Source organism: Grampus griseus (assembly GCF_964374135.1).
Source record: "Grampus griseus genome assembly, chromosome: 20".
In the NCBI taxonomy this organism is placed as follows: domain Eukaryota; kingdom Metazoa; phylum Chordata; class Mammalia; order Artiodactyla; family Delphinidae; genus Grampus; species Grampus griseus.
The window spans coordinates 46274821-46296531 of NC_139014.1; the positions used below are offsets into that span (position 1 = coordinate 46274821).

General features: G+C 51.2%; 1 protein-coding gene across 1 annotated transcript in view; it reads right to left on the reverse strand.

The window, feature by feature from the left end:
- Nucleotides 1–21711, reverse strand: part of DNAH2 (dynein axonemal heavy chain 2) — a gene marked incomplete at its 5' end in the record, with an annotated part of 86284 nt that overhangs the window by 42531 nt on the left and 22042 nt on the right. Inside the window, 25 exons of the mRNA XM_082678968.1 lie at nucleotides 517–706; nucleotides 807–910; nucleotides 1355–1543; nucleotides 1852–1962; nucleotides 2422–2547; nucleotides 2878–2979; nucleotides 3195–3412; nucleotides 5970–6108; nucleotides 6494–6674; nucleotides 6765–6847; nucleotides 6999–7155; nucleotides 8199–8302; nucleotides 8403–8564; nucleotides 10448–10611; nucleotides 10939–11113; nucleotides 11477–11633; nucleotides 11728–11928; nucleotides 13518–13710; nucleotides 14194–14341; nucleotides 14538–14726; nucleotides 15022–15261; nucleotides 15513–15669; nucleotides 16464–16610; nucleotides 20800–21014; nucleotides 21517–21699. Coding sequence (XP_082535094.1) covers nucleotides 517–706; nucleotides 807–910; nucleotides 1355–1543; nucleotides 1852–1962; nucleotides 2422–2547; nucleotides 2878–2979; nucleotides 3195–3412; nucleotides 5970–6108; nucleotides 6494–6674; nucleotides 6765–6847; nucleotides 6999–7155; nucleotides 8199–8302; nucleotides 8403–8564; nucleotides 10448–10611; nucleotides 10939–11113; nucleotides 11477–11633; nucleotides 11728–11928; nucleotides 13518–13710; nucleotides 14194–14341; nucleotides 14538–14726; nucleotides 15022–15261; nucleotides 15513–15669; nucleotides 16464–16610; nucleotides 20800–21014; nucleotides 21517–21699 — 4035 coding nt within the window. The remainder of the gene's footprint in view (nucleotides 1–516; nucleotides 707–806; nucleotides 911–1354; nucleotides 1544–1851; nucleotides 1963–2421; nucleotides 2548–2877; nucleotides 2980–3194; nucleotides 3413–5969; nucleotides 6109–6493; nucleotides 6675–6764; nucleotides 6848–6998; nucleotides 7156–8198; nucleotides 8303–8402; nucleotides 8565–10447; nucleotides 10612–10938; nucleotides 11114–11476; nucleotides 11634–11727; nucleotides 11929–13517; nucleotides 13711–14193; nucleotides 14342–14537; nucleotides 14727–15021; nucleotides 15262–15512; nucleotides 15670–16463; nucleotides 16611–20799; nucleotides 21015–21516; nucleotides 21700–21711) is intronic.

The window sequence follows — 21711 nt, forward strand, 5'->3', positions numbered from 1 at the left end:
TCGCTGGGAGCAAGAAAAGTATCCCCAGACTGGGAGAAACTAAAAATTGTGACTAACATATTCTCCCTGAAATGTTTGGATAGGAGCAGCAGCCTCTAAAATGAATGTGTGTGTGTGTGTGTGTGTGCGCGCGCGTGCGTGCGTGCGTGCGTGTGTGTGTGGTGGAGGGGGCCCCGTAGCACTGTTGTGGTTTCTGGCCAGAACTTTCCATCAGACAGGAAGGATCTAGGGGAATGCCTGAGAGGTGTGGGTGGGAAAGTGACCAGGGTAGGGAACTTGTGGGTGTTGAGCGACTCCAGTGTGCGTAAGTTATTGGATCCTTACGTAATCTTGTGATTTTGCAAATAAGCAGAGTGAAGCTCAGGGAGGCGCAGGGACTTCCCCAGTGGTAAGAACTAACTGAGGCGATACAGTGTCGTCAGCTACAAAGCACTGAAACAGATCTGGGTTTCAGCTGATTTTCTAGAACTAAAAGATACCAAAGGGGCCTCCTGGCCAGGCTGGCAGGATGCTAACCTGGGCCAGGCCTGAGTACATCCGGCCCATGGACTTATAGTCCAGACCCTCAGAGCAGTTGACCACGATGACATATATGCCGAGGGCCTTGCCCAGGTCCTTGACGGTCTCGGTCTTCCCTGTGCCTGCGGGACCTTTGGGGGATCCACCTCGATGCAGGTGCAGGGCCGTGGTCAGTGTCATGTAACACCTGGGGATGGAGGACAGGACTCAAGCCGGACTCCTGGAAGCCTTGGCTCGGCATTCGCTGCCCCTACCCCAAGCCCCCTGTTTGCCTCCCCACGGCCGACCTGTCTGTCAGCGGGGTGATGACAAGCCGGCCGGAGTTACCCAAGTACTCATAACCATACTGGAACTGTGTGTTGGTCTGGCGGATCATACAGTCGTCGAGATCCTAGGGAAACAGGGCAGAGTAAGAGAGGCGCGGGCTTGGAGGAAGACACAGAGCTGCAGCGATGGCCAACAGGAGGACTGGAAGCGGCAGGGGAGTTGCAGGGAGAAGACTGGGGGCTCCGTTTAGAGTTAGGAGGAGGGACGGGCTTACGGCCAAGATGGAAACTGGGGGTCACGCTGCACGTGTCCAGCCCAAACTATTGCAGCAGCTGCTTGGAGTCTTTCTGAGTCCCGATCAAGCGACACCCAGAGTGGGCACTCCCTGGAAAAGTGCCACTTGCCACTCTTTACTTGGCAGGTTCGAGAGAGAGTTACCAGCTGGATTAGGTGCTGTGATAGGACTAAGGGGTGGGTTGGGATATTACTGTATTTAGAGAACATGAATTTAGTTAAAGCATTAGGATCGGGTTTAGGGTACGGGGGTGGGAAGCTGGCCCTTCGGCACCTTCTCCCAGTAGAAGCGCAGTTGGCTGAGCCAGTCGAAGGAGTTGACGTCCATGAGGCCACTCTTATAAAGCTTCTCCAACACGTCCCGGGCGTGGACTTCTATCGTCACCAGAGCCACAATTTTAAGGCGCATAATCTTGGTCAGGTTCCCCCTGATGGCTTCCGAGTACTTATTCAGTATTGACACCTGCAGAATGAGGTGCCAGAGAAGAAGGCGGCCTGAGCAATGCCACCAAACCCTAATCATGCCGCGTCCCAGCATCATTCCGCAACCAACCGCAATGCTGACCCCTCCCCCACTGCAGCTCCTGGCCCCCAACACCACCACAGGGAGACATACTTCTGACCCACCCAACCTCTTCTTGCTGGACGCCTCCCATAACACACCCTCGTTCGGACCTTTCCCACCAGCTCATCACTAATTCTGACCCAACGTATTGCCCCCTTCCTCCAGCTCTAACTCCAGGCCTCTCCCGTCCTGGCAGGGCTCCCCACCTGCTTCTTCTTCATGACCTTGAGGATTTTCTTGTCTCCCCGCTCCTTAGCTGTCAGCAGGCACGTGGTGACATCAGCCGTCCACTGGATCTGACTGGCAGTGATCACCACCTGGGGCACGTGTAGAGGCTCTATTCCAAAGCCCTGTCCCTGGCCACACACACAGCCCGGCTCCCAAAACCCAGCTTCTTCCGCGACCAGCTGCTACTCCTCTCACTACGCCTAAACTGCTCTGAAGGATGGGCACGTGCCCAAGTCAGGAGCTGAGGGTCCACGGTACAGGCTTCTGGGGCCGCAGCCCAGAACAGGGGGCAGGAAACCTGCCTTTTGTGCGAATCAAGATTCTGTCCTTAGGGACTTCCCTGGTGGTCCAGTGGCTAAGACTCCACGCTGCCAGTGCAGGGCGCCTGGGTTCTATCCCTGGTCAGGGAACTAGATCCCACATGCTGCAACTAAGACCCGATGCAGCCAAATAAATAAATAAATATTTAAAAGAAAAAAAGAAGAAGAAGATCCTGTCTTTACACTGGCTGCTTCCTTGTTCCCTCATTTCCATTGACCCCAGCTCACCTGGCCAGCCCATTCCTTCACCCACTTGTCCCTCTTGTTAAGAAACTTCTTGAGGGCCAGGCGGCAGTTCCGGAGAAGGTCCCGGAGGGTCACCCTCATGGTCCGCTCCACATCACAAAGCCAGGACTGGGGGGAGGTGAGAACAGGGTGGCTCGCCCTCAGGGCCAGAGTCGGGAGTCCCCAGAGTGAAGGTGCTTGGGAAACAGGACTCCGGGGCTTTGGGGCCCAAGAGAAGAGCAGGAGCTGGGAAGCGGCCGGCCTGCGTCCCCGAGGGAAATGGAGACTAGGGGGCAGACTGTCCGACGTTCAGGTGCAGGGTAGAGGTTAAGAGTTTTAGGAATGGCAGGTGGGAGGGCAAAAAGTGACTAATATCCCTTCACAGAGATGCCCTCTCCTCACAGAGCCAAGCAGACTCAGAAGAGTCAGCTTGCTTCTCAGGCCCTCGTTGCAGCTCACCTCCACAGGCCCTTCTAGAAGTACTGAGTGGAGGAAATCGACATACTCGCCGTCGCCCGAGAACATTCCCACCGCTTCCCATTTGCTGCTGGGTCCCCCGATCTGCAGAAACAGGAAGCTCTTGAGCCCTTGGAGGGTAATTTCTGCTCCTCCCCCCTCCCCTCTGTATTACCAATTCTAGAAAGTTCTGTCCCAGATACCCAGAATCGTTATATCCCCCTCCTGCTGGGAGGGCACGGTCCCCTCCGAGGCCTTGAACACCTTGACGTCACCATCCCTCCCCTGCCCTCCTTTGCATCATGGCCACCTCTACTGACCTTCTGCATTCTCAGCAATTTGATGTTGTCAAAGCATTTTTTGAGGTGTGGCTGCACAGCCTCTGGGTTGCGGGACTGGCCCAGAATCTCCAGGAGGTCATCGTTGGACAAGAAGTAGAAGCGGGGGAAAATATGGCGCTTGGTCTCTAAATACATATCCAGAGACTTCTGGATGTCTTCCAGGATTGTGTTCATTTCTATCAATGTGTCCAGGAGGCCTGGAGAAGAGAACAGTGAATGATATTTGGTGGCCCTTGTACCATTGCCCTGAGTAGATCTGGAGCCTCCAACTATATCCACTTTGCCAGCTCTTGAGTGTTGGGGCACAGACTGCCATATGGTTTTTGGAAGCAGATGCAGTGTCCCCAGTCACTCTTTTCCCATCCTCTTCATTAATTCATTATTAAGTATCCATTATACACTATTGTACGCATTATACATTACGTATTAATTATACAGTTCCACTAATATAACTACATCTCCCATCAGTCCTTTCCCACCAAAAAAGTGGGGCTCTGCCGATCATCCCAAGAGCTTCTGAAAATTAGAGCTTGTTGGGCTTCCCTGGTGGCACAGTGGTTGAGAGTCCGCCTGCCGATGCAGGGGACACGGGTTCGTGCCCCGGTCTGGGAAGATCCCACATGCCACGGAGCGGCTGGGCCCGTGAGCCATGGCCGCTGAGCCTGCGCGTCCGGAGCCTGTGCTCCGCCACGGGAGAGGCCACAACAGTGAGAGGCCCGCGTACCGCAAAAAAAAAAAAAAAAAAAATTAGAGCTTGTTCTGCACATAAACAATTCAACAAGTTAAAACATTAGATTTGGGACTTCCCTGCTGGTGCAGTGGTTAGGAATCCACCTGCCAACGCAGGGCACAAGGGTTTGAGCCCTGGTCCGGGAAGATCCCACATGCCGTGGAGCAGCTAAGCCCGTGCGCCACAACTGCTGAGCCTGCGCTCTAGAGCCCGTGAGCCACAACTACTGAGCCCACGTGCCACAGCTACTGAAGCCCGCGCCCCCTAGAGCTGGTGCTCCACAGTAAGAAGCCACCGCAATGAGAAGCCCACACGCTGCAACAAAGAGTAGCCCCCGTTCACCACAACTAGAGAAAGCTCGTGTGCAGCAACGGAGACCCAATGCAGCCAAAAATAAATAAATTGGAAAAAAACCCCATTCGATTTAAATACATATCACATGCACACAATGAAAGGGGTCTGCAGTCACTGGGGTTGCCAGTGTCCCTCGTGACAGAGCAAAAAGGGCACTAGAGAGAATTCCCTGGCGGTCCAGTGGTTGGGACTACGAGCTTCCACTGCAGGGGGCGCAGTTGGGGAACTAAGATCCCACAAGCTGTGCGGCGTGGCCAAACAAACAAACAAAAAGAGCGCTAGATTGGGAGGCAGACGATGGCCATCCAAACTGCGGCTCTTTCACTTAATTAGCTTGTCGGTTAACCTCAGGGAGCTTTCACCTCCTTGTAAAATGGTAATGAGATCCACCTCAAAGAAAAATTCGAGACATAAGATAAAATGTGTTCCCATTTGTAGGTTCTTGATAATGTTAGTTTTCTCCCAGCACTAGATTTTGATTAGCTGATCTCCTGGTCTTCCAAGTTTCTAGCTTTCTGAAGAAAGCATGGATGCCACGGAGTCTGAACTCTGAGGTGACCCTCAGGCCTTCAAGTACAAAGCCTACAGGCTGTTAGAACCTTTGAGCGACCACCTGAGTAGCCCCTGGAGACCACAGGGAGACCCAGTAGCAGTGGACCACACAGCTTTGTTCTGTGGGTTCAACGAAGAGATGGCTCTGCTTATAAATTGTTCTAAAATGTAATTATGTCAATTATCTCCAATATTATTTCTAAAAAAGTCATGTTGTCACTCAGTTTTGCACATCTTAATACTTATATTTTACCCGAGTAATTGAATAATAATTTTTTTTTGATGTGTATACTTAAGGTTCTTGGGAAAATGAAGAATTGTTAGATTGGCCCTTGGCAAAACAAAGGTCCTCCGTACCCCATGCCAAAGCTCTTCTCAGGACATGCACTGTAGGTACCCATCGCCAAACGTGACTTCCTGATTCTTTACCCCAATCGAGCACAATCAACCAGACCTCACTATGTGTACATCTCTCCCCCATCCCCTTACCCAATCCCCATGCCTACCAAAATGTCTACATTAAAGACTAGCTAATCTGATAAACCAATTAAAGTCACAATAGCTCATAGTAACCAAAGGTTTTCTCTGTGCCGTTTAATGTGACAAGTGCTTTATTTGCATTATCTCATTCACCTGCATCATCTCATCGAATGAACCAGCTAGAGAAGAAGAGTGACTCCTCGATCAGTGTTTCTGGAGGCACAGTACTAAGGATTGAGCACTAACTTTACGCCAGACACTGTACTGAGTGCTACATACTCCTCTATTATCCTTACAAAGACCCTGAGAAATAGCTATCGTTAACCCCACACACACTACAGGTGAGGAAACTGCAGTACGGAGGAAGCAAGCTGCCTGAGAGCACACAATCGGTAAGGCATGAGTCAGAGTTTGAACTCAGGTCTGTCTGATTCCATATCCCATCCTCTTAACCACTACATTGTACTCTGCTCAAATATGTGTTGAGTTTAATTTACGGAACTACTATTTAATGCTTAGAAGAGGTGGTGGTGATGGTAGGACAGCCAGGTGCAATGGTCAATCTTTCAGTAAATGAAGAATGTGGCCATGACTTCACATACGTATAGCGCCAGCTGAGGTTACGTCAGGGCTCAGACCTGGATAGTGGGTGCTCCGGAGAGCATTGGGGTCCTTGTTCATCCGGTCCATGATGTCTTTCCAGTTGCCGTTGACCTGGTCAAATAAGACTGATTCATTGGGCAGCTGCTTGCGGATGTCCTCTCCTAGGAAGATATTCTGAAGGGCCAAACAACTGGCGTGAGAGGCTGTTTCTCACACACTCTCCACACTCTGCTCCCTGCTCTCAGACCAGGAATGACAGTTGAGGAGAAGATAAAGAGCATCAGAACCAAAGGGCAAGATGCTCAAGTTCTAGAAGGAAACTTGGGATTGGGAGGCTAGGTATGTGGGTCCGAGAAGAAAAATGGAAAAAGAACAAAGGCTTTTCAAGGAGGGGGCTGAAGATGAGAGGTAATAACCAAGAGTCAGATGCCTGGGTCCCAGATGAAGAATGGCTTTGGAGGTGGGAAAACGGGGCCGATAACAGGGCAACTATCTAGGTCCTGTACAAATAAAGGAGTCAAAACAGCAGGTAGGGGGAGCTTGGGCAGTGAATCCTGACCTCTAGGTACATCCACTGACGCTGCACCGTGAGCACCACCTCAATAACTTCCAAAATGAGGGAGAGGCAGCGTTCCCAGTGGTCTACATCCTTCTCAAAGGCCTTGACGAAACGAGATGCCTTCATGGTAGACAGAGCCACCTGGTTATCTTCCAGCGCCTGAAATACTTCTTCTGTGCCTCTGCGGTGGAAGGTATCAAAACCATAGTCCAGCCCCACCTGCCAAGCCTCAGTCCCCACTCTGCAGCCCGGGTCACACAGCCCTGTCTACCTGAGCCGGTGATGGCCCTTATCCTTGTAGGGGACTATGTCTAGCTGAATCACATCCCAGGTCTTGGCGATGTTTTGTAATGCCTGCAGAAAGAAATTGGGGAACAGATCAATCAGGTATTTAGTCCCCAAGGGTAACAGGAGTGGGGAGGGGCCATCAGATGATGAAAAGCTGGAAGCCTTTGTTCCAGGAAGCTTAGGAAATGAGGGACCATGGGAAAGGACTCTGTCGTACCAGCTCTAGAGCCAGCGCTCTGGTTGCTGAGGCAGAGATCTCCCCAATTTTCTCCACATGCTGATCCATCCCAAGTTCCACGATCTGCTCCAAGGTGAAGCTTTCAGATTCCTGATCAAACTCCCGTTGGATCTCATCCCTGATCTGATCCCAGTGCCTGCAGCCAGGGACAAAAGGTCAGATCAGGACGCTGGAACACCAGAGCCTACTGGAAAGTATCAGCATCATCCCCCAGTGGCTTTCTCCCACTGGGATATTATGATTCCGTGTATTTATTAATTCACGATTCAACAGATATTTACTCAATAGCCTCTAACATACAATCTGAGGCACTGTGGGGAATACGGAGACTGAGGTGCTGACTCTCTGGAGAGGGAGTTAGGACGGACGGTTGCAGGTTCACTATAGATGATGCCTTGGGCCAACTGCTTTACATGAACCATTTCATTTTCACGGCCACTCTATAAATGAGGACCACTCTATACATGTTATTCCATTTACACATGCAGAAACTGAGGCTTAGAGAGGGTAAATAACTTAAGCAAATAAAGCGGTTAGGTGACACTTAATTGCATAATACTTATTAGAGAAGCATTGCCAAAAACATTATGCTGGAGGCAACACCAAAGAAGTAAAATTACCTACTCCTAAGTGAATAGAGAATTATTAAAACACCATTTATAAAATAGTTTATTCTAGCCTCAACTGTTTCAAAGCCCTCTTCTATCATGTGATAAATTCCAGATGCACTAAAAGAGGTAAACTTGAAAAGCAAAATTATAAAGTATGAGAAGAAAGTGTGTCTATACTTTCTGTGTCTACGGAGAGAGTGTGTCTACAACTCTGGGGTAGACGGGGTCCTCTTAAACAAGGCACAAAAGCAAAACCCCTAAGGGACAAAAGTTATTAGGCTTGGGGCTACAACGTGCAAGTGTCTGTAGGACAGAAGACGTAAAGCTTAGCTCTGACAGACAACATAAATTGAGGGGCGACGGAAGGGAAAGAGCCAAGAAGGCCGGAGAACCCAGGACGATGTGACAGACGGAGGACGGCGGTGGGCTCTTGGGAAGCCTTCTTCAAGGCGTGTGTTGGTGAACAGAAGGGCAGAGAGAGCTAGGAACGCCATGGAGGGGACAACCGGGAGAACCAGGTGACGGCCAGGCCAGGGGGTGACCCCCAGGAGCCGAGGGGCAGCCTCACCGCTCTCGAAGGGCAGGGTTTCGCAGGTCCGAGATGAGAGGCATGGTCCTCTTGAACTGCTCTATTTTTGAGCGAGTGGTTTCAATAATCTCCCAGTTTCGGTCCTGAGCAAAAGCGAGAGGTGTCAGAAGACCTGACCATCTTTCCCACATGGCCTCTTCCTCAGTCAGCCTGCCAGCAGCCCCCCACCCTCTCCCCACGCACCTTGTACTCTTTGGCCAGTCTGGTGAGGCGGCGAAACAGCCCGTGGGCCGTGGTCTCCATGGCCTCCGTCTGCAGGGTCAGGAACCGGCCGGTTTTCCACTGGTTCCAGTTTTCCTCCCAGTCTCGGGTGATCTCCCAGACTTGCTGCAGCGCGTCCAACTCCTTCGTGGCCAAGAGCAGACAGGTGCATTGAGTGATGTGACTCTCGCCCTCCTCCTCCCTGGCAAACACGCAGGGCCTCTCCTCCTCTCGTTCTGAGAAGCTTTTCCCTCCTGGCAACATACAGCTGCCTCCTCAGTTCACATTTCTTTTTCCTCCACTCTCTTGCCTTAAGAGAGCCTCAGGGCAGTGGTTGAGAGTCCGCCTGCCGATGCAGGGGACACGGGTTCGTGTCCCGGTCTGGGAAGATCCCACATGCCACGGAGCAGCTGGGCCCATGAGCCATGGCTGCTGAGCCTGCGAGTCCGGAGCCTGTGCTCCGCAACGGGAGAGGCCACAACAGTGAGAAGCCTGTGTACCGCAGAACAAAACAAAACAAAACAAAACAAAAAAAAGAGCGCCTCAGGGAACAAGCACATGAAAAGATCCTCCGACTTCCCTTGTGGCGCGGTGGTTAGGAATCCGCCTGCCAATGCAGGGGACACAGGTTCGAGCCCTGGTCCGGGAAGATTCCACATGCCATGGAGCAACTGAGCCCGTGCGCCACAACTACTGAGCCCACGTGCTGCAACTACTGAAGTCCGTGCACCTAGACAGAGCCTGTGCTCCGCAACAAGAGAAGCCACCGCAATGAGAAGCCCGCACACCGCAACGAAGAGTAGCCCCTGCCCACCGCAACTAGAGAAAGCCCACGTGCAGCAATGAAGACCCAATGCGGCCAAAATAAACGAGTAAATAAATAATATATAACAAAAAGAAAAAGATCCTCAACGTCATTAGTCAGTAGGGACATGCAAATCAAAACCACAGTGAGATAATTCATACCCAGTAGGATGGTTAGAACCAAAAGTAAAGGCGGGGGGGGCATGCTGGCAAGGATGTGGAGAAGTAGGGACCCTCGTACGCTGCTAGTGGGAGAGTAAACTGCTGCAGCTGCTGTGGAAAACAGCTTGGAGGCTCCTCAAAACGTTAAACATAGAGTTATCCTATGATCCAGCAATTCCACTCCTACGTACATACCCACAAGAACTGGGATCGGGAACTCAAACAGATACAAGTACGCGCACAGTCACAGCAGCACCACTTAACGGTAGCTAAAAAGTGGAAACCACCCAAATGTCCATTGACAGGTTAATGGATAAACAAAATCTACACAATGGAATATTATTCACCCATAGAAAGAAATGGGGCACTGACACATGCTACGACATGGATAATCCTTGAAAATACTACGCTAAATGAAAGAAGCCAGACACAAAAGGTCACATAGCGCACGCTTTCCTTTACACACAATTTCCACAATAGGCAAAACCCATGTTCAGCTGACCATTAAAAACCAGAGGGTTAGAGACACCAACCCTCTACGCAATTGAGAGAGCCTGTGTATAACTTATAGTCTGCCCTCCACATCCGCAGTTCATCCGTATCCACGGTTCCCCATCCGTGGATTCAACCACAGATTGTGTAGTGTTGTAGTATTTACAACTGAAAAACATCTGCGTATAAGCGGACCTGCTCAATTCAAACCCATTGTTGTTCAAGGGTCCACTGTACGTAGAAAAGAGATTAGTGGTCGACAGGGGCTGGGGGGAGAGGGAATGGGGGGTTACTGCTAATGGGTATAGGGCTTCTCTTGGGGGTAATGAAAATGTTTGAGAATTAGAGGTGTTGGTTACACAACATTGTACATGTGCTAAATGCCACTGAACCGTTCACTTTAAAATGGTTCTTTTGTTACCTGAGTTTTCCCCCCATTTTTTTAAAAAAAAGCTCCTCGTGTACCCATCTTCCTGGCCCCGGCTGTTTTTCCAGGCCGGTTGGGACCGACTCTCCTGCCTCCTGCCCCCTACCCTTGGTCACCACGAGGGCCTTGCTCGGCACACCACCTTCTCCAGGTTCTGCAGGTCCTTGGAGGCTGGCTGCTCGATCTTGAAGATGCCCAGGTTGGCATGGAGATTGCTTTCTTCCTCCCGCATGGCGTTCAGCACGGCCCGTACGTGGGCTATCTGCTCCAGGGCCGCCTGGTGCCCCACGTTGCTGGCGAAGGGGCCTGTGGGGAGTCCAAGGTGAGCTTCTCTCCTCCCACAAGAGAAGGAAAACGAGAGGGAACGCGTTGAAAGAATGCACTGAAACTACTAACTGCGGCTCGAGAGTCAGAAACGGGTGGGACGTGAAAAGTCAGTGTAAGAAAACTGGAGAGGCTATGAGCTGGGCTGCTGCCTTCCAGCCAAGACTCGGCGACAACAGGAGTGTCACCGACAGACATGCCAGGCTCTTTCCCATGCTCAGCCTTGTCTGCACCTCCCCTGGGACCTAGGCTTTGAAAGACTGGGTCAAGACAAAGGGGAAGCCAGGGGAGAGGTTACAAGACGGGTACCTTTCAATTCAAATTCTTCCAGAAGGTTGTGTGTTTTCTTCTTGAAATCGTCAGCTGAGTGAATGAGGCCTGTCTTGAACTTCTCCTTGTGCCTCTTCAGCATTTGTTCACCGTCCAGCACAGCTTGCTGGAAGGTGACCCACTGCCCGCTGAGACTGTCCAGCATCTCCAGCACCTGGGGACATCACAGAGTGGAGGTGGCCCGCGAGCAGGAGCTCTGCCCGCCCCACCAACACTTCGAAGAAGTCTTTTCCGACCCTCTGGACCAGCATCTGTGTCCAAGTTCCACATGCAATGAGGCCCAAAGAAATCGAGCAGTTGCTGGGCCTGAAAGAGATCCTCAGGGTGACCCGAAAGGTCATTCGAGTTAGCTTTGGCTCTCAGAGGCTTTGGGGCCTTGGGCCTTCTCCCCCGCTCCCTTCTCTGCTCTCCCTCCTGACAGCCGAGGGTCTCCGACGTGGGGCGTCAGTGTCCCTGGCAACCTGGGGCTGGAATGGGCCGGGCTCGGGTGGGTGGGCCGCATGCCTTAGGAACTTACGCTGTCCTGAACTGGCACCTCGTACTTCTCGAGGATGGTGAATTGCTCGTGTAGGGGAGGGATCTGGGTCTCCAGGTTGGGCATATCGAGCTGCAGGGTCTCCATGAGGTGCAAACTGACCCCCAGTTCCTCCAGCGTCTGGGGAGGGTGGCTGATTCTGCAGCGTGGGCGAAGAGAGCATGGGTGGGCGGTCGCGAAGGTTGGGCCTACCCACCCCCTACGCGGCCTGAGCCCACGTCCACCCGCCGTACTTCTCCGCGTTCTCCTGCAGGTAGGTGTGCAGCTCCAGGAGGTGCCTGGCCGCCATCTCCTTGAGCAGGGTCGTGAACTTGTTCTGCCACTCACTGCAGTGCTGCACCAGTGAGAACTTGAGGTGCGAGCAGTCCAGCAACACAAACTGGATGTTGAGGACCGTCTCCTCCTTCTGCACGTTATTAGCCACCTCCGTGTAGCTGAAAAGGCCCACATCCCCGCTAGGACGTCTTTTTCTTGGCAGACGTACCAGATGCCCTGCCTGGGTGACCTTTTCCTCCCAGCCAGCAGCGCTAAAGCATTCTTCTGCTCCCAGGCATCTCCCACTTCAACCCGTCCCCCAGCAGACGGCTGTGAACATGTCATTTTCCCAACCACTGCTTTCAGACTCCTCGGTTTGCATTCAAGGCTTGAGAGGCTCAGAGATCTGGGCGGAGTTCACACTGTGCTGCTCACTAGTTCTGTGCCGCCGGGCAGGTTATTTAACTGCTCTGAACCTCAGTCTTCTCATCTGTAACCTGGTGATGGTAACAGAACCCACCCTGCGAGGCTGCTGAGAGGATTAAGTTGGCTGCTGTACATATATCCCTCTGCTGACTTCCTTTCTGGATACTCAGTATTTGGCGAACATGCTCACGTGGTCCCATCTTCGTGCTGTTGTCTCTGCCTGGAATGCCCTCCCGCTGCCCATCTCTGCCTGCTGATGTCCTACCCATCCTGAAAAGCCCTGCCCCAAAGTCACTCCCTTCATCCACGTCCTCCTTCCCCTGATGCCCCCAGCTGAAAATTCTCTCTCCTCTCCTCGAACTGCCCCGCATTTGCATGCCTGACTCACAGCGCTGATCACATGGAAGCTTGTATAAGAACACTGAGCACATCAGCACATTAGCGCTTCAGAGTTCACACAGTGCTTCCACATATACTTAACAGTCCCACAACCTTATGAGGTCGGTAGTATAACACCTATTTCACAGGAAACTGAGGCCCAGAGAATGTGAATAACCGACCTAAGATGACACGACTAGTAAGTGGTGGAGCTGGGATTTCAACGGTCCTCAAGGTGCCACAGCCACTGCTGTTTCAGCAATATTCTTATCTTCCCTACTGCACTAGAGCCCTTGGGAGGAAAAAACTTGTTCATTTCTTTGTTTTTAATTCCTCACAACCCATCATAACAATGGTGTTTTTTTTTAACAAATGAATGAATGAATGAATGAATGACTAGAGGACAAAGAGACGGGAGTTCATATCAGAATTTAAGACCCCTCTTCCATTTAACTCCCATCTGCGTTCTTAAAATGAAAGTGTTCACATCTCTCACTTTTCAGACCCCTAGCATCTCTCCTTTCCCAGCAGGACCCTGTGGTACTCCACACCAAAGCAGCTTTTTCCCTAAATCTTGCCCAGCTCTTTTTTTTTTTTTTTTTGCGGTACGCGGGCCTCTCACTGTCGTGGCCTCTCCCGTTGCGGAGCACAGGCTCCGGACGCGCAGGCTCAGCGGCCATGGCTCACGGGCCCAGCCGCTCCGCGGCATGTGGGATCTTCCCGGACCGGGGCACTAACCCGTGTCCCCTGCATCGGCAGGCGGACCCTCAACCACTGTGCCACCAGGGAAGCCCTTGCCCAGCTCTTATCGGATCGCTATCCCCTTGAGAAACAAAGGTCCAGTGCCCTAGGTCCGGTGCTGGTCCTCTAGTTTTCTGCCCCTCCCCCAGGCTGCAGGTCAGACCTCCCCCTGCCGCGCTCTGCCTCTTCAAGACAGACCCTCACAACCACCTTTGCTCCTTACCGAGCAATGTCGGCGTCAAAAGAAGAGACCGGCGGGTTGAGGCGCTGGTATCGACGAATGAAAGAGTCCTTGTTGATTTCCCAGATCTCCCGGTACATGTCCCAGGTCTTGAGGTAGTTCTGTAGCAGGGCTGCATTGTTGGTCATGCCGCTGCTGATCTGGGCCTGGATCTTCTTGATGTCTTCATCCCGCTCTTCAAGACCCAGCAAAATGCTTCTCATTGACTTCCACCCCAGCCCAAGCTGCAGCCCAGCCCCTGGCCACTGCCCCAGAACCTCCCCTCCAACAGCACCTTCCCAAAGAAATACAGCTCAAACACGAGCATTAGAAAATGAAGGAGGAGGCCGAAAGTAAAAGAACGACTCTACTCTGTAGGATTCAGATGTCTCACCTGTTGGTGTCTAGGGCTCTTATAGCCCAGCCCCAGTCCCAAACAAGCCCTTCCTGGTCTCCCAACCCCAAACCCCAAACCCCTTGAGCATCAGTCACCTAGTTTTGACCCCCCTCTGTGGCCCTTCTCCCTTCCCCAATCCAGCCCTTTGACCTGGGTTTTCCACCAGTCATGGAGATGACTGGCCCAGTACGTCTGGAAACAGCCCTGGTCTCTCCTCCTGGCTCTGCCAGGTCCTAAGCTTTGGCTACCCCTGCACCTGGTGCCCTCCCACTGCCCACTCACCCACGATTGTGTAGATGGGCTCACGAAGAAACTTGCACTTGATGAGAATTTCAGGGAGGTGGCAGAAGACAGAGATGGTGGAGAAGAGGTGGTTGCCAATGTCATTGACCACACTTGCCAAGGTCTGCAGAGTGGGTGAGAACTCCACCTGTGGGAGCACAGTGGCGAGGGCTTAGCACAGGCCCGGGAGGACTCAAGCTCAGGACCGGGATGGCTGGACACCGCAGAACCAGGCCTGGAGGCTGTAGGAGAAAGTCAGGGCCTAGAGCCAAGTTTAAGGATTGACGGAAACTGGCAAATAAAGTGTGATGATTTCGGGCTGTTGGGGGCAAAGTGGTTCCCACCTGTGCCACACCTCCCTGCATGTCATTCTTCAAAATGACAAGGACTTGGAAGAGTGGGTTGGGGGTGGTCTTTCCATCCCCATTGATGGCCTTGGACAGTTCCAACAGTGACATCTTCACGTTCAGGCGCAGGGCATCCTCCATCATGCGGTCCAGCCGAATCGTGTACTGCAGCCACTGCTGCTGAATCTGGTGGGAAGAGCAGGGGGAAGAGAGCCCCTCAGGGAAGACGAGGCAGGTCCTGGGAAATGAGAACCAGCCAACAGGGAGGGGAACGAGCTGGTTCAATAGAAAGACGGGGCGCCGAGTCCTGAAGGAAGGAGGTTTGAAAGGCCGAAGGTTGGGTGAATCCAAGACTAGAGCAGGATGTTTGAGAAGCACGTGGGAGTTGGGGGGGAGGGGGAAGACCAAGAGAAGGGTCTGATGGGACTGGGGGAGCGGAGGACCTGCCCACCCACAAAGCCCTGGCCACAGGACCCCCTACCTCGGGGCCATCGTTCTTGAAGACTTCATAGGAGTTGGTCATGATGGCCACCACATCGTGGTGCAGGCTCACCAATTTCTGCTGCACCACCGCCCGATGCTCTCTTTGGTCCTCCTCAAATTCCAGGTCCCTGTACACCCGTTTGCCACTAATGCGTACCAGCAATGTCTCTGACATCACTTGGGCTCGCCAGCCAATGGTCAGAGTGGACGCCTTGAACTCATTCACAATCGTCTGCACCTGGAGTCAGACCCCAGCCATGGGGGAGTTTCAGCTTGGGAACAGACCCTCTGGGCCTAATTCTATCCTCCCACTGTCCTCTAGCTAGAATTGCTGACATTAAGAAAAAAAAACTTCCCTAAGCACACTTCATTTCTTTCACAAGACTCCCTGGTCTCTCCACCACTACCCATGACTCAGGTGTTAATTACCCACATGCCAGCCTTTCAGTCTGCCTTGCAGACCTTTAGGGTCTAATGACCACGGCCCACCTTGCTGGCGTATACACGGCACTCTGTGATGAAGATGGCACTGGCCCCCTGCAAGGCCCAGTGCAGTTTCTTGAGCCCAGGGTGGATCTTCTTATCCAGGAACCGGATACGTTCTTTGAACAGGGCCTGCTCATCTGGGGACAGCATGGCAATAATCCTGTGCATAAGAGGAGACCGGTAGCTGATAGGGAGCTATCAGCTCTGACGACCTCTCCTCCACACCAGGACACTTGGTGGAGAACTGAAAGTTCCTGATTCTAGGCTAGAGCTTTCCAATAAAACTTTCTGCGATGACAGAAATGGTCTACCATTCGTGCTGCCTGGTACGGTAGCCACAAGCCACGTGTGGCTGCAGGGCCCTTGAAACGTGGCCTGTGCAAATGAGTAACTGAATTTTAAGTTTTATTTAATTTCGATTAATTAACTTGAATAAAAATAGCCACATGCACCTAGTGGCTGCCACGTTGGACCGTGCAGTTCTAGACACCCAAACAAGTCTGCCGCTCCCATCCCCTCGGACTTGAACTGGGCTGAGAAAGGTACCCAACCCCGAGCTAAGCCTCACTCCAGAGATGAGTACAAAGGGTGTTAAGCATGCCCTTGCTTGGTTCAACGAATCTTATGTTGTTCTGGGCCCATAAACCTAACGCCATCAACTTCCTTCCTAGAGAAGTCACCCAGGCCGACAGTATATATGGTCCAAGTGCCCAGTGGGGTGAGAGGGGACGTGGTGTTTTTTGCTCTCTACTCTAAAGCTAGAAGACAACACTGAAAGGGACAGGAATAATCGTAGGGCCTTACGAGAGAGCACGGGAACCTTTTTTTTTTTTTTTTTTGAGATGGACAAAATGTGAAGGACGCATACTGTAGGAAATGGACAACATCATGGGGCGGATAAGACAAAGAGGGAGCATGAAGTGGCATTCAAGAGGGCTGCAGCGAGGGCCCCACCTGTTGTAGTCCCGAGCGAGGAGCAGCAGGTTTTCTCGAAGAATGCGCAGGTCCTCGGCGCGCTCAGCCACGTTCGCCACGTAATGCGGCGTCTCGAAAAGCAGCCGCTCCCAGTAGTCGATCTCCACAAAGAGGATCAACAGGGACCTTGGGGAGGAAGAGAGGCAGAGCAGCTGCGGGGCGGCCCAAGGGCGTAAACCGGAACCAACACCCGACAAAGAGGTACGGGGCTGGGGCGCATGGAGACCCTTAAAGGTAAGCAATGAAGCAGAACCTCCGAGTAAAGAAGGCGGACTGGACACGTTGACTTTTGCTCCCCTCCCCAAATAACCAAAATAACAGTAAAGGGGGGTTTCGCTTGTCCAAGGCATAAGCCCACAAATACAAGAAGACAACAACCGAAAACATCTGAAAGTGCAAAAGCAGATGGATAAGGAGAAGAGGAGTCCTCAGCTGGCACTGGAGACAGCTGGGAAGCCTCCTTAGAGGCCTGGGGACGGGTGGCTCCAAGTATCTCAGGAAAGGGGTGAAGGTGGGACTATATAACAGGAAGAGCAATTGAAAGTTTAGGAAGCAGCTCTACCCATGTCCCCTCTCCTACTCTACGTAGTTAAGCAAGTTGCCCTCCCTCACCCCAGCCTAAGACTGAAGGCTTCTTGTCTCAGGAGGCAGTGCAGAGACAAACAGAGGGTCTTTGGACTGGGAAACCCCAGGCCCAGTTGAAGGAGAGAGTAATACACTGGGAGCAGGGGTGGTGAGTCACAATGAACCCACTGAATGTTAAGATCCCCGCCTCCCTCTCCTGCCCAGAAACCAGCACTCTGGCAGCTGGATCTACACCCTCCGGAGCAAAGTTTGAAAGATGGTTCTCTGTGACCTCCGACCAGCGTAAATAGAAAAGCCCCACGGATGATGACCTCTGGAGTCGCCAGGAAACAGCGCACCTGGACAAGCCTGCAGTGAGGCTCCCAGTTGAGAAGCCCCCCTTTTCCTGCTCAGCAGAGCTGCCGGTCAGCTTTCCAGCCCCTGTCCCTTAAATATGGACAGACAACCAAGGGTTACAGAACACTGGTCTCTGTCTTTCCTAGCACAAAAGGTGGGAGTCAAAACAAACAGAAAAAAGCAACCAGAAGGGAAGGAGAGGGGACAGAGGTTGTGCAGAAAGAAGACGGCCTACCTGCAAAAGAAAAATAAACAAAACCACCTCGAACATCCTCAGAGAGAGATAAGAGACAAAAGAGCATCCGTGAAACAGAAACAAGATGCTAGAAAAGGGACACCAGGAGAGCTCTTAGAAGTTAAAAATGAGAGCAGAAAATTTTAAAATCAAAAGAGATATATAGGGCTTCCCTGGTGGCACAGTGGTTGAGAGTCCGCCTGCTGATGCAGGGGACACGGGTTTGTGCCCCGGTCTGGGAGGATCCCACGTGCGGAGCGGCTGCGCCTGTGAGCCATGGCCGCTGAGCCTGCGCGTCCGGAGCCTGTGCTCCGCAACAGGAGAGGCCACAACAGTGAGAGGCCCGCGTACCGCAAAAAAAACAAAAAAATCAGCCTGGGGAATAATTTTTGTAAAATATTTTCTGATTTGTCCTCAGACAAGTGGTCAGGCAGTAGAGGTAGGACAGGGAAGCTGGCTGGGTTTGGTGCTGACACCCCAGAATGAACTGACAGGATGGAGAAACTGCTGTCAGAGCAGGAGAAAAGGAGGAAGGGGAAGTCCCATACGCAAAACACGGACAGACGCCAATGTCCCCTGTCCTGCTCTGGAGAAGTCCCACTACACAGAGGAGTCTGCTGCATACACAGCAATAACACAGCTCTTTTCAGCCAGGGTACAGACGACATCTGGAATATGTTTGTGTTAAGTACTATCTGTAAGGCTGGTCTGGCTGTAAAACGTGGTAAAAGCCAATTTGGACTTCAGAGTTCAAATATTTGGGCTATAAGCTGGGATAACAAAACCCCTTGTGAGATAAAATAGGTGCTATTAGGGACTGGAAGGCTCCCAGAACTAAGGGAGAGTCAGGTAGTTCCGAGGACAATCAGGACATTTGAAGAGCGTGCTTATTTCAAGATCTTATCTAGACCATGAACACAAAAAAGTAAACCTGATAAAGTTATCTGCCCCTCCTTGGAGCCTTCAAACGTTTTGGAAAAGCTGAAACTGTCTTGGATGTCTTTACTGGTTTAACGAGCCCAAACTTTTCAAAGTCCTTCCCCGTGATCATGGCTTTTTTTTCCCCCACACACATTATTTACTGGATTGAGGTAGTTTATCATAAAGCCACAAAAAATGTAAAGCAGCTTAAAACAGATCTCTCCAGACAACAGCTGTCTAAAGGATGGGGGTAACTCTTCTCTCTGGAAGAAGTGTTTCAGCCATTATTTGGGTTTTGGCTAAACCCAGGCCATAAATATTTGGCCCAAAGTTGTCTTGTTAAGCTCTACTGTAAAGATTATGCAATGGTGTCTGAGATAAATATCCGACGTGTCCCTCGACAAGAGATGATCACGGCAGACAGAAAAGTTGTCTCCTAAGTTTATCCTTGCTACGCGGGCACTAAGCTCAAACATCAGGTGGACACACCACTGTGGGGGGAAGGGAACAAGATGCAGGAAGCCTAGCTGAAAGCCCCCAGCACAGAATATTCAAGACCCATAGGGAAACGGTACAACTTCTAAGTCCATCAGTAGTGGGTTGATGGATTAAATTACACTACAGCAAAATCGTGGGATGCTATAAGCCGTGGAAAATAATTATGTAGCTCTGTACATACAGAATGGAAAATCTCCCACACATATTGTTAACCTTAAAAAATAAAAAAAGCAAGTTGCAAAAATACTGTTTATAATGGGATCCTGTTTTACGTGTGCAGTGTGTATTTTTGACTACATGGTAATCATGGTTACCTCTAGGGAGTGGGGCTGTGCGCTGGATTTTCAGTTTTTCCTTTATATACTTCTACATCAATCTCTTTTTTTTTTCTTTCACAGTGAGCATGCACTACTTTTGTAGTTTAAAATTTTTAATTAAAAAAAGATTTTAAAAATTAAAAAAAAGCAGCCGTATGAAATGGGTGGGGTGGAGTGATAAAAAATACCGAATCTCTAACAGTGGTTATCTTTGGGGGAATTTTTTTCTTCCTTCTACTTTTCTGCGCTCTGCAAATCTTCTAAAAGGATGAAGAATTTTATAATGGAAAAATTAAATAAATCATTTTGAGAACACTTTGAAAGTACAGAACAGTGAGGACAGTATGCTACTATTCATGTTAAAAAGTATACTTAGACAGACATACACTCTTAGCCCTGGGATGTTACACAAGAAACTGGTAACCTTGAATCTTTCTTTTTTTTTTAAATATATTTTTAAAAATTTATTTCATATTTTTTTAAATTTTTGGCTGCCTTGGGTATTCATTGCTGCGCGCGGGCTTTTCTCTAGCTGCAGCTAGTGGGGGCAACTCTTCGTTGTGGTGCACGGGCTTCTCACTGCAGTGGCTTCTCTTGTTGCAGAGCACGGGCTCTAGGCGCGGGCTTCAGGCTTCTCCCTGGAGCCTGCATGCCACAACTAGAGGAGAGAAACACCCACACACCACAACTAGAGAGAAGCCCACGTGCCACGACAAAAGATCCTGCATGCCTCAACGAAGATCCTGCGTGCCGCAACTAAGACCTGATGCAGCCCAAAATAAATAAAATAAATAAATAAAAAGAAGGTTTGTCATCTCTGTAGTCAGCTGCCTTACATAGCTCCTTCTTTATTTCTCTCTTCAGCATCTTATATGGGAAGGAGGCATGGCTCCAGGGTAGAACTGTTCACTTACAGAGCCTCAGAGGGCAGGGACTTCGCCACTGGACACATTCCCCGTGCCCATCTCGGCTCTTAGCATGTGGAAGGCACTCGCTATATATTTTTGAATAATTAATAAATGGATTAATTAAATTTAAAACAGTGGTGATATGAAAATGTCATGATTCTAAAGCTGTAGGCGAGGACATGATCTGACAGCCCATCAGTTCTCAGGAAAGGCCCCTTGGTGGCTCACAGTTTGGAAGGTTTCGCTGAGCCATCGCGGCCACCTAGTGGCAGAGCACCGACATCACTGGTTGAGTAGGTTACTGGGGTTTTTCTGTTTTCAATCAGTTTTTTTGAAGATAGAATGTGAAATTAAAATTAAGAAGTGGTAGTAAACATATTACGGGATAAGAGAGATTTAGAAGAATGGGGAGAGAAATCAAGAGATAGGAGTTAAACTCTGGGGAGGGTTGGGGAAGGGAAGGGCGCTAAAGACAGGACAAGCAGAATGGGAGGGAGTCACGGAGGGTGTCGTACTTGTCAAAGTTCACATCCAGCATGCCCGCCTTCTCCTGGTTGATTCGTAGCAATGGCGTATCCAGCCGCCGAATGCAGTCCTTGTCCAGCGTTGATGTCCAGTCTTGGAAGGTTTTTCGAACCAGTTCGTCAATGGCCTGAACCATCTGCTGATAGGTGTGTACGCTCTCCTCTCCCGTCCCGATGTGGGGCAGGAAATGAGCATTGGAAAGACACTGCGGGGGAAGAACCAGGGATGGCTGGAGTCACCTGCCACATTCCTCCGTGTCACCATCTCCCTGAGACCCCCATCCCCGCCCCCCAACGCACACACAGACACTCCGACAATATGTGGAAGACTCGGAGGGAAGGTGGAGCCCAAAGGAAAGGTGAGAGGAAGAGGCCACGGCACAACGAGAGAGGGAGTCCAAATGAAGAAAGAGAAGCACAGAGATTCAGCTCGAGGAAAAAAGTTGGGAAGAGGAAGTCCATCACAGGAAGTGAGGGATTTAAGAGGCACAAGGTCGAAAACTAGCATGAGCCCTTCCTCAGGACTGATCACTACGTCTGCCACCCCCTGGACAGACCCAGTCTCGGTCAGGAAACCTCTCCAGGGAGACTCTCTGGAGGCAACCCCCCGCCCCTGCCCCCCACCCCACTCCCGCCCCAGCACTGGGCTCAGCCTGCAAACTCTACCATTGCCGCACGAGAACAAGTCCTGGAAAAGGCCAGACTTACGTTCATGACCCTGTCGATGCGACGCCGTAGGATCCGCACCCAGTGCGCCTGCCCCGAATGCTGGGCCATGTAGGGCTCCAGGTACGGCCGCTTCTTGCTCAGCTCACGGTTCACGAGGGCCAGCTCGCTATTGAACAGCATGTAGAGATCCACCGCCTTCTTGTCATATGTTCGCTTGATAGTCTGATGAAGGAG